The following is a 14748-nucleotide window of genomic DNA, read 5'->3' on the forward strand; positions in this document are numbered from 1 at the left end:
CATTTCCGGCACAATCGAGCGTTGCTTATATTGGTGCTTTGTGTGAGATCGGAGATAAATTACTTATGCCTTTCGGGACGTCATCGAGAAGCGCAGAACGTGCCTCTACCGGCACATGCAGTGAACGGCAAGCTGTATATTTCTGCACGTCAAACTGCGCCGTAGTAGTGTAAAGAAGCTGGCGGGAGATTAGTTAGTCTAACGTGTGGATTAATGGTATCTATATGTAAAATAAATTTCAATAATCCTATTATATTGGTTCCTAAGTGAAATGTTTTGTGATCTGTAAGGATTAGGAAGAAACAGGCTTGTTTTGAGTTCCAGTAGAGATGACATACCCAGCGACATGATCATCTTCCCTTGCACGTTGCGGTTTATAGCATTGAGTATTGGGAGGTCGGTTCCCAGCCTCCGCGGTAAACACTGGTCATTCTGTCAGACACGATCGCGACGTAGCGGCAGTGCGGTAAGACTGACGCGCCTGTCAGTACCAGTTGGATGTACAGAGTGTGAACATGCATTATGAATGAATTTACAAACGGGGTCATGTAGACAACAAAGATCGCAGAGGTAACTGATACTGTAATAGGAGATTGAGGCACACAGCGATTGTGTGATCATTCACACGATCTGCGCCGTGTTACCGAAGTCGTACTTTGACATACAAGGGTAATGTTTCACAGAGTTTATACTTAACACCAATGTTAGGTACATAATCCTGATATAAACAAATAATACTTAAAAATGTAGGCATAAAACTATTTTCTCTGGTCTCTTTTGTCTTTTTGTTAACGTTTATAGGGAGTTTCTTCTTATCTTTTGGAGACTTCTAAGCAACAGTTGCAAAAATACAGGGACCAAGAGCGTTGTTTCAAGAGGGAAGTAAGGGATGCGTACCAGAGGTTTTCAGAAGTTCCCGATAACACTGTGGTGGGTTTTTCCGTCTTCTACATCTTAGTAAACGAAACATCTAACCCCATCGAGGGACTATGTGTACGAGGTGTTTTGAATTGAATATGCACCCCCTTCATGTGTTACTGTTGACTTTGTATTCTGTGTTGTCTGTAGATTCAGGGACGACATCATGTATACTTTGAAGAAGGAGGAAACATTTACAGAATGCGAATTGGACAGGGTAAATTGCAGGCTTGTTTTTAGAATCTTAAGCTCAGAGACCTAATCTGTCCGACGACTTTCAAACTGAGAGTTTCATCCTCATGTATTGTTAACATAGACCCAGAGCTAACAGTATGCCGTTTTCTTGTCTGGTGGGAGGGGCCTGTGTCCAGATGGACCATACATGCCATATTTAAATTGCTTAGCAGGAAAACAGTAACCAAAAAAAGTACAAAAGAGTGTTATCATATAGTGTGTGATTGTGCTGGTGTGTGTATCTCACACAGGGACAAACTACAATTCCTATGTGTGTCTGCACATGTGATCAGGTGGCCAGGATGTGCAAGACATTCTGGATACCTCCAGTGGGGGGTGTCTGCAGCGTGTTCGCCTCTCCCCTGGGGAGCATGCCCTGGCCGCCACCGTGAAGGACTCTGGGAGTGAGGAAGCCAAATGCCTCGTCTTAAGGCTGGGAGATCCTCCTGACCCTCCCCGACTGCTGCTCCAACTCGATGGTGTCTTCAGCTTTGGTCAGAGAGGAGGAGCGCCCATACTTTTCTATTAAAGGCATATAGTAGTAAAATGAGAGCAAAGCCAGATGATATTTAAAGGTTGCCTTCCTCAGCAAATGCAGTGTATATTAACTGTCATTCTACTCATTTTTCTTAAGCTGCTATGCAGACAGTTGTCCAATCTAATGCTGATCAGATGATGTCAAAGTAATAAGACAGATACAGAACTTATGCTAGACCCAGCAGTAAAGGTGTGGCTTCCGGTACCTTCTGCAAATCAGCTTTGAGTGATTGGAGAAAGTAGCATATGCTGTATCATCAGGATGAGTCTTGGTGTTTCAGTCTGTAGTCCTTCCCAAGAGCAATGGATGACCTTACAGCCATGCTTCTGTCTGTCTTCTGTGTGTAGAGTGGGCCTCTGATGACGTCCTGTTCTTCACCAGCATGGAGGACCTCAGGAGTTGCCGGGTCTTCCGCCTGGACTTGAGGAAACCAAAGCCACAGGCTGTCCTGGTGTATGAGGAACGAGACCCTGAGTGAGTGCTCAGTTTGCTCCAGGCCATAACTTGGTCCCAGAAGCACTCCATTTTTCCCAGAATGCTCTGTGTCCATTGGCCCGCAGATTCTTTGTGGAGGTCAGCTGCACCAGAGACCGGAATTTGGTCACGTTGAACTGCAACAATAAAAGTACTTCGGAGGTGTGGCTTGTTGAGGCTGATGCGCCCCTGGCATGTCCCAGGCTCATCCAGCCAAGGATCTCCGGCCTGATCTATCACGTGGAGCACACAGGCAAGCAGCTATACATCCTCGCTAACACCGCACCAGGCCAGGAGTACCAGGTGAGTTCTGCCCTCAGTAAAAGCTCTGCCCCTTTACGAATCTCTACCCTCATAAAGCTTCATCCCTTGAAGAATCTCCACCCCTTGCAGAAGCTCCACCCTAATTTCCCGCATTTCACTATGCTGAAATCATTTGCATGAGTGTTCTTCACAGCTCATTAGTTGTGCAGTTTTGATTTTCACACCAACAACGTTCAGAAGACAGTGCATCTCCTAATGAGTAATGTGACCACTGTTGATGACTTGAACGCTTTTTGGATCCACAAGGTGCTGAGCGCTCCCTTGGCCTCACCGGGCATGGAGAGTTGGGTGCCCGTGTTCACTCCAGATGTCGGGACAGGCCTGAAGGACATGGAGGTGGTCCAGGACCACTGCGTTTTGGCTGTCCGCACCCCTGCTGGCCCACTTGGGCTGCAGGTGGTCCCGTTGGCCGACCCATCCCAGGTCTACACTGTCAAGGTGAGAGCTAAAATCTTTTGACCTGCATCTTGAAAGGGGGATGTACGGCAGAATGGGTTTGGTATCCATGTCTGGTACTGCATTGGTTTGAATCCTGTAGCCAGCAGAGAAATCATATTAGTGTTGAGCAAGGCCTGTAAGTCTAACTGACCCAAGGGGACCAGACACTGGCTGACTATGTACTCTTACCCCAAAACTGGATATACTTGACTGCAGGATGAGATATACAAAAACTATGCAGCTTCCCCACAAATATGAATAATGTACAACTATTCTTTTGAACCGTGACCCGAGTTCTACCCATATACACACTGGTGACCATAACTACACCATTTGGGATGTCAAAAAGTGCCCCCCCCCCCCATTATTGGTGTGGGCTTTATGGCTGCACCAGAACACAAGAACACTATAGGCGCTTTCACACCACAGGAACTTTTTTCAGGAACCAGAATCTTTTTTCCAGCATTAGGAACTTTTGTCACTTTCACACCAGAGAAACTCGCCCCGATTGTAGTTCCTCAGAAGATCCTTATTTGCTCCGGATCCTTACTTTAGTACCTACTCCATACTAGGTATGTTCCGTTCGAACACAAACTACTGGGCAGGCACTTACCATGGTAGCTTTCTGATTGGTTGACCACAACTTGGAAGTTACTTAGAAGTGCAGGGAAAAGAGACACAATTAGCGGAGCAGAAATTGAGCAGATGGAATTATTTTTGTACCTCAATTAAATTTAATGCATCAATTAATAATTTTTTTGCATGCATGTCTCTGCATCGAAAAATTTGATGACTATCTGATACACTTTTGTCTAATATCGCTCGTGCCGGCTGTGAAAGTTGCCAGTGCTTGCTAGTGGGATAACGTTACGTTTTTTATTCTTTTGAAGACAAAAGATACATTTGCTTGGCAGATTTCATAAGAATCATAAACATGTAGAGGGTCATATAAGTAAAATATAAATAAAAAGCTGGGTCCCATTTTGATCATAATCTATCTCCCCAATAAAAAAATGAACAACTAACAAAATGACTTATTTATTAATATGCAATTATGTGTGAAGTTTAATCTATGAGCTTTTTGCGTCTCCCCTGCTTATTTGGCATAAAGGCCCCAGTTCCTGTTGTGTGGTGTGAGAGCGATGCGAAAGTGGCCAGGAGCTACAAAAGTTCCTGGTCCAGAAGCCCAGGAGCTTGTAAACAGGGACCAGGTTCTGTAACTTTGGTGTGAAAGCGCCTCATGTCACCAGAGCTGTTTCTATAATTCCAGCAACAGAGCTGAGTATTTTTAAATGAAGACACACATTTACAGAGATAAAGAACAGCGCGTGCTGAAAGGGCTGTGAATGATGCACCCTGGGCAGTGTCCTCTGACCCCTGCGCTATGGCAGTTAGCCGTGTTAGTGCCAGAGCAGGAACGCGATGAAACGTTATCTACAAAGTTATATTTACATTTAAAGTTTATACAGTCCTCTGTCACTGCAAATGGGGTTTAGCCTTTCTGTTAGGTCACTGATTAACAACTGTTTTTGTTTTATATTAACATTCTCTCAGTCCTCTTGCCTGATGTAGTAGCATGTTTTAATAAAAAAAGTGGCTAAAATTAAAGATATAGATATTGAAGAAAATATCTGTGTGCATCCTACTGTGACAGTAAGAGCGAGTGGGCAGTTTAAGCTCACTCTTTATTGATTGTATTGTTTTTAACCCTAATTTATCCATATGGAGGGTCCCATGAATTTTTTCCTTTTTTGGTCACTTCTTGGTGAGCTCCCCCTATGGGCATGTGAGTTTGAGTCCCGCCCCTGCCTGGGATTGGACAGCCCCGCGTTCCAGTTTAGCCTCTCTTCCCCGGTGCAGCCGCCCCTCCAATTCTCATACTGCCTGAGGGAGCGGCAGCTATTTGTGGAGGAGGCCACGGCTGGGCCCCCCCTCCTGGAGCACCATACTGCTCGGCTGGAGGCCCGCAGCCAGGTATCCCAGCCGGATCACATACGTATCCCCATCTACGAGACATGCATGTGTAAGGCTTATGGTCATGTGATATAGGGGTGTGTTACTCTCTGCCAAGAGCCATCAAATGGGCTGAAAGGCAAACACTGGTCTGGACTGGGGGGGGGGGGGGGGGTAAGGGAGATGTATCAGGTGACCAGGCACCAGACCGTCTGTCTGACCCACCTTCTGTAGTTAGAATACCAGCTGCATTGATATGTTTAACTGCAGTTTGTGGAGAGACCAGCATTTGTCGCTGTGCTGGTTCATGTCCGGATTTACCTCCCTTTACCCCCAGGATGGCACGCTGGTCCCAATGACGGTGTTCCACAGAGCTCCCTGGGGCAACCTGAAGGGGGCGCCACTGCTGCTGCATGTGTATGGGGCTTATGGCCTACACCTCAACATGGCTTTCTGCCCGGAGAAGCGGCTGCTGCTAGAAGACGGCTGGGTCCTGGCCTACTGTCATGTTCGGTACTACAATTCCCAGCATGCCTCGGGCAGTTAGGCCGAGGGATGCGCTGACGTTTCTGGCGCTCCTTTTCTGGCCAAAGCAGAACCGTGAAAGCAACATATCATGTGACTGATTCAAAAGCCATTTACTAAGTTGGGAACATGTTCAAAATGCCTAGCATAGCTGCATACATATCTCCTGTGTGAATGTCCATGAAATACACAGGTATAATCTTGCTCTATCTAAATAGCAACCTCCTAGATTACAATAAATGTCACACAATGAAGTTTAAAATATCATAGTCACATTTGAGTAAACAATCTGTATTGTGACTGACCTAAATGTTCAAAATATTTAGCATTAATGGCACAAAGTGGTTTTTAATTTTTCTGTCCTGTAATAGTACACAGGGGAGGCAAGTACTGTGGCTAATTTATGAGGGTCTCTTGGGGACCGTTGTCCCTGCTGAGCATGTGACTGGTGTTTCTGGGCCCTGTAGAGGTGGAGGGGAGCATGGCCTAGGGTGGCATCAGGCAGGCAGTTTCCTGCAGAAACACAAGGGCCTAGAGGACCTGGCCTCCTGCATCCGCCACCTCTATCAGCTGGGTGTTTCCCAACCGGCGCTGGCCAACCTTTCCACCCGCAGTGCCGGAGCCGTCCTAGCGGGGGCGCTGTGCAACCAGTATCCTGAGCTGCTGCGGACTGTTAGTCTGCAGGTGAGGCATACACCTGCAGGGGCCCTGCCTATTTCTGTGGCCAAGTTAAACGGAAGCACACTTACTGATTAATGTTAATTATCACAGTCAGTGTTCTTTGCCTGCTCAGGCGCCCTTTCTGGACGTCCTGGGCACCATGCAGGACCCCAACCTTCCCCTGACCATCGAGGACAGAGGAGAGTGGGGCGACCCCTTGGCCGACACCCACCAGCGTGACACTGTGGCCTCCTATTGCCCATGTCACAACATCAAGCCCCAGGTGAGCTGCCTGCAGTCTCTCTAAGCATTAACACCTAAGAATGGCATTGCTATAATCTTAATGTCTGTCCGTCCATCCATCCATCCATCCATCCATCCAGGGCTCCAGAAAAAAAAAACTTTTGGAGCCATTAGCTCCTAAATCCATAATATTTAGGAGCCAAACGCTTTTCTAGGAGCCCTAATCACCATTAAATGCCAGATGTGAAATAACTTAAAAATACTTACATGGCACATCTTGTCTCCAGTCTACCTCACACTGCCTTTTCTTTCTCCTGTGTGAGCTACCTGATCTGCCTACTGTTCCCTTCTGCATTCTTATACATAACATAGCAATAAATGACACAGAAATATGCAATATATAATATTCAATATGTAAGCAAGACAGCTGGGCTATTGAACGCGAAGTGCAGACACAAACATTGAAATATTAATCAAAATTTGCCTGTAAAGAAAACTGGAAAACCAAGGGCTGTTTCTTGCTTTTGTTGAAAGATGCTAAAGCCGGAAAACTGACTATAAAGCTAAAACTTTACTGCAGTGTCAAAGTTAGAGTTTAAACCCAAACCCACTTTCAGGTATGACTCCCTGGAATTCCCGCTTGATGATGTATGTGGGGATATGCAGATCTATACTGATATATTACAGAAAGCGGGTCGAGTTTAAACCATAACTCTGACTACACGGTAGATTAAGCTTTTTTCCAGCTGTAATATCTTTCGATGTTTGTGATATATTTCAGTGTTGATGTCTGCCCTTCATGTTCAATAGCCCATCTGTCAAAGTCGGTGGCGGTGAATGGACACAATGAAAATTATGAATATTAAAGTTACACGGTGTGCATTGTCCCCCATAGTTTAATGCTAGTTTAATGCTTAAAGCATGCCTTACAGGATGTGTTTGTGTCATATAGATTTATACTTAGGGCCAGCATGGTGGTGCAGGGGTTAGCACTGGGCCTCACACCACTGGGACCTGGGTTCAAATCCCCACCAGTGGAGTTTACCTGTCCTCCGTGTGTCCTTGTGGGGATTCCCCCAATAGTCCAAAAATGTGCTGAGTGTGACCTGTGATGGGTTGGCGCCCCATCCTGGGTTGTTCCCTGCCTTGCACCCGTAGCCTCTGGGATAGGCTCCAGACCCCCTGCAGCCTTGCATAGGACAAGCAGTTTCAAAAAATGGATGGAGGTTTGTACTTATTAGTTCATAAATAAATTCTGTCTTTTGTACTTTAAACGGACATAGTGCAGTTATTAATGGTAACGGAAAAGTATTGCAGGATCTCTCCAATTCTATCCCAGTCCATTTTTCCCCCAGCTGTCAATTTTTTTTTTTTTCCCCTCCGTGATCCTTCTGGGGTTCCATACTCTCTACAACAGGTTGCCAGATAGCGTGAAGAGTTTCCAACGCACCAATTTCTCAAAACCCGCCCAATCTGATCAATCTATCTGGATGGATCCGCGCTGTAATCACGTGATAATGTAGCAGGAAAGGCAGACGTGGGTTAAGAGTGTCCATAATTAAAAGCTGCCTCTTTTCTTGCTTTATTTTTTCTTGTATTGTGAGAGGCAGTTGCCATTGGCGACTGGAATGAAAAAATCTAGTTGCAATTGCGACCATTTCAGTCGCCATTTGGAGCCCTGCTATCCATCTATCCATCCATCCATCCCGGCTTAAAATCCTAATAGTAGTTTGAACTTGATTGTTCATCCACTAAGCTGGGACAAACTGGGACACACACCTTCTTTTCCACACAGCGGTACCCATCCATGCTGATCACGGCCTACGAGGGTGACAGGAGGGTGCCCTTGGAGGGGGTGCTGAGGTATGCAGAGAGGCTGGTGGCAGCAGCACACGCTGACATTGGAGGTGCCACCACACCAGGTGAGGCATAGACCCCACGTGCGTGTCTTTCAGCAGGCGTACGGGAGGTCGTAGCCAGCGCTGACAAACCACTGAGATCAGCCGGTCTGCTCAGCAAATTCGGCGTGAGCCCGCGGGGTACAGCTCAGCCTCTCCACATCCCACTGTCAGCAAATCATAGCTAATTCCCCATCGGTGAGAGTTTCTCCCCTCCATAAAAAGTGTCACTCTAATCTCATGCTGCTAGATAACACCACCCTGATCCTCCACCACCTCCACACACACCGGGGGCCATTTAGACGCTATCAGGAGGAGAGATAAGGAAGGATGCAGCTCGTTCTGTCAAGGTCGACGAGGCTTGCAAAACGCAGCAGGAGTTAAACTTTGACTAGATTCCAGGCTTGAAAAGGCCGACTTGGGTGTTTTTTCACAGATAAACAGTTTTCAGACTGGCCGTGACTTATGGATGAGCGAGTCTATTCAGACAGCATTAAAGGGAAGTGTTGGACACGGCACAGGTTAAGGCAGGGGAACAGCTAACAGGCAGATGGCTGATTATGGCGTAGGAATGGTCCGGCTCTTGTACCTTTGAGTGCTTCTTGAGCACTCCCTCACTATTGAACTACTATGTGTTTAAATGGGTAGAGAGTTAAACTGCAAAATGCAGAGTAGTTACTTTGGTCAAAACTGACTAGTCTAAATAATAAATAAAAATAATACAAGGCCGACGGTTCCATGTTGGTTCTAGGGTCAAAAACTCCGCCATCTGTCATTCTGGACCTGCAGCCTGGAGGAGATCATTTCGGGCCAGACGACTTGGAGGTGTCACTGAATGAGGTGGAGTTTAACACCCCCAATTAGACACTTCCCAGTGAATGACTAGAAGAACAGAAACCGCCTTTTGAGAACCTCACTGATCATTACCTCTGTGTTGTATTTTCTCCCCACCCCCCACCCCCCAGACTGCCAGGCATCTTGCATTCCTCTACGGTGAGCTAGGCTTGGACCGTGGCAGACACAAGGACTAACAGCAGCCTGAGGTGTATATATGTATATGTGTGTGTGTGTGTGTATTGCTCCTCACACAGACCATGCTGCAGCACTTGTTAATCTAACTTGAGATCGAGCAATACATGAATAATAATTAAAAAATAAAAAACAAGATGAATATTGAAGAGAACAGTTTCCTGGTTACTGAGGACAGGTGTGAAAGTGGCTCTTTACCTTAAAAACAGAGGATCAGTATAACCTTTACCACTGTGCACAGGCAGGAGACCACAGAAGCCTGGGCACAGATTTATGTAGATGCTGGTGGTGGGAAACTGATTGGCTGATTATGTGTGTGCTTGACACCACTGTGGGAGAGAGCTAAGGACTGAGTGTGTGCACCTACCTGTCTGCCTATTACCAGATATTGTGAGGCTATTATTTCTGGAAAATGTCCCCAGAGGGACAGTAAACCTTGAAACACAGACCTTGTGCGACGCTCCCGTGAGGTGAAATGCTTCTTTTTAATATGTGTCTGTGAAGGCAAGTGAATTTTCAATTTTAAAATGTGTGTGATACAGCAGAGTAACACGCCAGAAGTCATCTTTGGCTCATACCCCATTTGCTGCCACCCTCTCCCTATGCCGCTGCTGATTCGTTCAGCATTTGTAGAGGATGTCCAGCTCGCTGAGGTAGCAGGCCTTTTCCGAGACGAAGCACTTGAAGGCGGGGTTGGAATTGAGGCGCCTTTGGGTGGAGTACTCCAGCAGCAGGCCCTCCCCACGGGCCGTCTCCAGGCGGGCCTTACGCCTGCGCTCCCCCCGTGCAGCGTAGCGCGTGCTCATGTGCACCGTCAGCTCATCCGGCAGCCCGGCCACCCAGGAGAGGTCCGTGACGGTGTCACGGCCGAAGTTGAGCACGACCAGGAAGGCCCGCGACAAGCCATCCAGCTCGCGCACAAAAGCGAAGACGTCTTTGTCGCTCCACACGTAGCACATCCAGCCCCTCTGCAGGGCCAGCTCGGCCTCCCGGAGCAGGCTGAGGGCCCGGTACTGCTGAAGGACTGATTCACTTTCGTTCTTCTGCGCCTGGGGGGGAAACCGGCGGAGGTGGAGCTCAAGGAACAGCCACGAGGAAGATAATATGCAATGAAGTCTCCTCAACACATTAGCACAACAGTCAAGCCAATTGTAACACGAGGCATCACAGGAAGCAGCTTTGCTGCTGAATTTGTCAGCAATACAGAAATATAGAAGGCGGCACAGTTTGTACCTCCACATTGACCGTTTTGTAGTCTGGATGCACGGGGAGCCATGTTTTGTTGGTGCTGAATCCGGCATTTTCTGCCGCACTCCACTGCATGGGGGTTCTCTGGGGGTCCCGAGTGGAGTTCTGTCAGAGAGGACACTAAGGTTGGTAAACGCTGTCTACAGCAGTCATAAGAGCGGACAGCAAGTAACAGAAGAGGAAGAGTTCAGGTTCAAGGGCGCTTACTGGGTCAAATTTGCCGAAGGGGTCCTGTATCTCTGTGACGTTTACATTCTCCATGCCAATCTCCTCGCCGTAGTACGTGGTGGGCGTCCCGGGCAGGGTTAGAAGCATCATGTTGATGGCACGCACAAACTCGGCACCCGCGCTCGAGGAGATGCGAGGCTTGTCGTGGTTGCCAACCTAATCGCAGAAAGCCGCGGTGATGTTATAAGTCGGGGACAGTAAGTCGGGGACAGCTAATGGCTCGACTGACTCGCCACTGCAAACCACACGTGATGTGAAGCGCAGTGAAGTGTGAGTGTGTCACCTACCACCCAGTTAGGCCACTTTCCCTCAGGCATGTTGGACATCCACAGGTTGACCAGATCAAAGGCCCCTTGACCAGACAGGTACTTTGGAAGGTATAGGAGGTAGAAGTTGAACGGGAAGTCACTTTCCCTGACAAACGACGTCCCGTAATACATCATGGTCTTATCGATCTCCTCGTAGTCATAGGACTCCGTTACCATGAACCTACAAAGTTGATGGATCATGTGAACAAAAGGCTACGGCAGATTGTTTCGCTGCCTCGGTGACCAGGGAGTACGGAACATGATTCTGACCTGTACCGCCCCGGCTCCCGGCTGTATTTGTCTAGCTCCACCCGCCACCCTCGTATGATGTCATGCAGACCAGGCTGTGACGTTGTGTAGTCATGGTACAGTTCAAACTCTGTGTCCACAGTGTCCTTTTGGGGTGGGTGCAGACAACAAGCCTGTTAGAGGAGCTCCTCCGCTTTCCTCAGACATCGTGTTATTTCCTAGGATTAGGGTACCAGGAGAACTGTGGCCAGATCCTGAGAAAAACGCCCCGGTTAATCCCTTTTCAGTTGGCATTGGCTGTATGCCCCTGACCTACTGTGGGATATGGCCAAAGTACAAAAGCTTCCCTGCCTGGTGTCAGGTGCACAACGTGCCTTTAGAACAATGCATAAAGCTTCCAAGTGGAACGCATTATATATCATGCTTGTTCCAAATGTCTTTTTTACAGTAATGTTGATGTCAGGTAGCATGTGATGTAATCGAGATGTCCCGTTTGTGCAGAATGGCTGGGAAGGTGCGAGAATGAGGCGTTTCTTACAGGGGGCTGCTCAGGGTCAACCTGGGGCTCATTCCTCAGGTGGGGGGCTTCCAGCATGTGCTTCACAGCATCCATGCGAAATCCATCAACTCCCTTCTCCAGCCAGAAATGGAGGACATCCTGAATTTTAAGAAGATGGGTCAAAACCAGACTGGTGCAGATGCGAGGTCTACAGAAACACTGCCCTGTGTGGACAGATGCCCAGTCACTCCACCACGATTCTGTCAATGGTTCCTCCTGCTGTCATTCACCTTCTGCTTTAACATGATAGATTCATCGACTCTGAACAACAACCCTTTGACACACTGGTATCCAGTGCCAGAGACCTGGGCATCTTCATCTCTACTGGACTTTACTCTCCTGTCCAAGTTGTAAAATCGCTCTGGAAGGTAATGAGCAATGGTGGATGTTCCATATAATCAATAACTATGGTGAATGTGGTTACATATTCCTACGACCTGTTTCACGTTACCCTAACCCTCACCTCCCTATACACACCTAAATTCGACCTCATCACCCTGTTCGTGTGATTAGTGAGAAAACTTATGATTGTCCCTCAGCTCTGTGCGGGTAATTTCTGACTGTCTCAGGGCCTGAAAAGCCAGACAAATTTCCCTCATGGGAAAGGGGAGCTGAAAAGACAGTCCCCAGGCTGGAGATAGGGTTACAGTGCTGTTGCACAGGACATAATGGGACCTCTGTGACAGCCTGTGTGGCTGGTTCTGTTGTGTTTCCAGAACATCAGCAGGGTGCCTAGATTCAGATCAGTAGCAAGCAGCTGCCTCTTTTCCTCGCCCATTAGCCGAGTTAGACTTTCAGAGCATGTCTCTAAAAAAAGGGGGGGGGGGGACATGAACGTACATTCATTTCCTTGATGACCCGAGGGTTGCGGAAGTTCAGATCGGGCTGCTCCTTCAGGAACTGATGTAGGAAACACTGGCCCCGATCCTCATCGTAGGTCCAGGACGAGTTCCCGAAAATGCTCACCTGCAGAGAAACATGCTTATGGGGTTTCACTGCACAAATGTGACATTTTACTCTTGTAACCATGGTAACACCATTCTACTCACCCAGTTATTGGGCGGTTTGGTTCTACTGCAGTTTGCCCAAATGTAGTAATCCTCGTAATTCTGCGTACGGTTCCGGCTGAGCTGGAACCAGCGGTGCCGGTCACTGGTATGGTTGGGGATGTAGTCCATTATCAGCTTCAGTCCTGGGGAGGGGGGAGCAGGAAGGCAATGTCACATTTTCAGAACCATTGTCCCCAAAGTGATGCTAGTCAGCTAACACTCACCTCTGTCATGCATTGCAGCCAGGAGATCCTCAAAGTCCTGCATTGTCCCAAAGAGGGGGTCAATCTCGCGGAAGTCCTCCACATCGTAGCCAAAGTCCTTCATGGGTGATTTGTAGAAAGGGCTGATCCACACAGCCTTTATGTTTAGGTACTCAAAGTGATCCAGTTTTTCCTTGATACCTTAATACAGGTGTGACAGTATAAGACGACACTCAGAGGCTGACTGGCCAAAGCCTTTCAATAATTACATCACTAATTATGGGTTTTGAAGACCAAGCCTGTGACAACACCTAATGTAAAACCTAGCTTGGCCTATGAATGCTCTCTAAAACCATGCATTAAATCGACCAGATGGTGCATATAGCAGTTTTCCGAAAAGGATTTTAATTAGGTTTCCTTCCAGGAAACTGCTTATGCTTGTTTGGAGCACGAACTTTATGGTCGTCTAATGCAGGTCTGTAAAATCAGCGGGAAGTTAAATCTGAGCAGTTAAGTGAAGATGTAAGTTCTAATCCCGAATACTGCTTCTGTAATGACTTCAAGCAATAATCTCATTTTTATGAGTGGCAAACATGGAATAATAATAATATTCCTATTTTTTTAAGTCTAATTGGTTCAGTGGCAATAGTGAAAAGTTTTTCGCACCCCACGGCTAGTTTCCAAGCAAGTAAACAGGTACCTCTGAGGTCTCCCACGCCGTCGTTGTCCGAGTCCATGAAGGAGCGCGGGTATATTTGGTATACAGTGGAGGACTGCCACCAGCTAAGACACCGTGGAGACAAGGCGATTACCGTGATGGTCAGTGCGATCAAAGCCAGGGTTAGCATGATCGTCAGCCAGAAGAGAATCTCCCGGGGCAGCCGGTAGCACGGCTGGCTGGAATACAGCAGCAGGACCTCTTTCGGCATGCCAGCGTAGGGTTTGATCTGCTTGAACCCGCTGTCCCGATCCTCCTGTGGCGCGGTCTCCTCCGGAGCACAGCCCTGCTCCACATCTCCGGACTCCTCGTCCTGGAAGGTGGAGTTGTCGATACCCTCCTTAAGTTCCATCGAGCACCCATTCGGCTCTTCTGAAGGCATGGCGCGGGCAGGACAGGTCTTCTCCGGGGTGTGGGTAAACGAAAAGCTCACAAGGTCCCGGCTCCCCCGCACTGATGTGAACAAAGTGCTCTTGTTCGAGCACCGACTACCGGGTTTTAGAGGGAGAGGTCGGGTGCAGAGTACAAGCCTCCGCCTCTCGGTCTCACACGGAGGCAATCGGTATGCCATGTTCTGAGAGAAGAACGTTACGTCTCTCAAAACTTACCAGTATTTTACTATTGCTAGCTGAAATTCTATTGAAATGAAAATATGGATCCATTTAACAAGTTACCTATTAACAAAATCAGGCAACTGCTACTTTCTATGAATTAACCTGCTTCATAAAAAAAAACTTTATGCTATTTTGACAAATTTTGACGGGTTGGGTGGTGGTTGTCATGCATTTTAAGCAGAATGACAATTTTCAGTTTAACATTGTAATTAAAAAATTCATCGTCATTTACCTGGGATAATTAAGTGAAATCACCTATATATCTTGATTGTTAGCAAAACCAAACACTGTCCAAGAATATTCTGTACGGGAAGCCCAGCCAAAGCTGAAACATACGT

The 14748-nt window shown here is 47.5% G+C and overlaps 2 protein-coding genes across 3 annotated transcripts; one reads left to right on the forward strand and one right to left on the reverse strand.

Annotated features, from left to right (window-relative positions):
• The first annotated feature begins 29 nt into the window (after window positions 1-29).
• On the forward strand, window positions 30-9607 carry prepl (prolyl endopeptidase like). 2 transcript variants are annotated; one of them, XM_023804393.2, is made up of 14 exons: window positions 30-466; window positions 802-930; window positions 1069-1135; window positions 1446-1646; window positions 2038-2164; window positions 2251-2467; window positions 2735-2926; window positions 4697-4900; window positions 5217-5392; window positions 5872-6088; window positions 6198-6347; window positions 8103-8229; window positions 8957-9045; window positions 9171-9607. In XM_023804393.2, exons 1-14 carry the CDS (start codon window positions 347-349, stop codon window positions 9234-9236), a joined length of 2082 nt encoding a protein of 693 aa, XP_023660161.2. In that variant the 5' UTR covers window positions 30-346; the 3' UTR covers window positions 9237-9607. The 2 variants fall into 2 exon arrangements, with proteins under 2 accessions (XP_023660161.2, XP_023660162.2); XM_023804394.2 differs by having other exon boundaries at window positions 30-216.
• A 93-nt stretch (window positions 9608-9700) lies between these two features.
• On the reverse strand, window positions 9701-14382 carry slc3a1 (solute carrier family 3 member 1). Its single transcript, XM_023804392.2, has 10 exons — window positions 13779-14382; window positions 13100-13279; window positions 12876-13018; window positions 12667-12792; window positions 11806-11925; window positions 11289-11413; window positions 10998-11199; window positions 10690-10866; window positions 10468-10587; window positions 9701-10283 (listed from the first exon to the last, which is right to left on the reverse strand). The coding sequence occupies exons 1-10, from the start codon at window positions 14365-14367 to the stop codon at window positions 9855-9857; spliced, it is 2211 nt and encodes a 736-aa protein (XP_023660160.2). The 5' UTR covers window positions 14368-14382; the 3' UTR covers window positions 9701-9854.
• Window positions 14383-14748: the final 366 nt, after the last annotated feature.

This window comes from Paramormyrops kingsleyae, chromosome 3 (genome assembly GCF_048594095.1).
Source record: "Paramormyrops kingsleyae isolate MSU_618 chromosome 3, PKINGS_0.4, whole genome shotgun sequence".
Taxonomy (NCBI): Eukaryota; Metazoa; Chordata; class Actinopteri; order Osteoglossiformes; family Mormyridae; genus Paramormyrops; species Paramormyrops kingsleyae.

What these genes read in the sequence shown, in the direction of transcription:
- prepl (XM_023804393.2), top strand. Translation starts at nt 347, where the DNA reads ATGATCATCTTCCCTTGCACGTTGCGGTTTATAGCATTGAGTATTGGG. An exon ending in CAGAATGCGAATTGGACAGG is followed by an intron (nt 1,136 to 1,445) that starts GTAAATTGCAGG and finishes ACATGTGATCAG; the next exon opens with GTGGCCAGGATGTGCAAGAC. An exon ending in CGATGGTGTCTTCAGCTTTG is followed by an intron (nt 1,647 to 2,037) that starts GTCAGAGAGGAG and finishes TTCTGTGTGTAG; the next exon opens with AGTGGGCCTCTGATGACGTC.
- slc3a1 (XM_023804392.2), bottom strand. Translation starts at nt 14,367, where the DNA reads ATGGCATACCGATTGCCTCCGTGTGAGACCGAGAGGCGGAGGCTTGTA. An exon ending in GGGTCATCAAGGAAATGAAT is followed by an intron (nt 11,926 to 12,666) that starts GTACGTTCATGT and finishes CTTAAAATTCAG; the next exon opens with GATGTCCTCCATTTCTGGCT. An exon ending in GAAAGTGGCCTAACTGGGTG is followed by an intron (nt 10,867 to 10,997) that starts GTAGGTGACACA and finishes TTCTGCGATTAG; the next exon opens with GTTGGCAACCACGACAAGCC.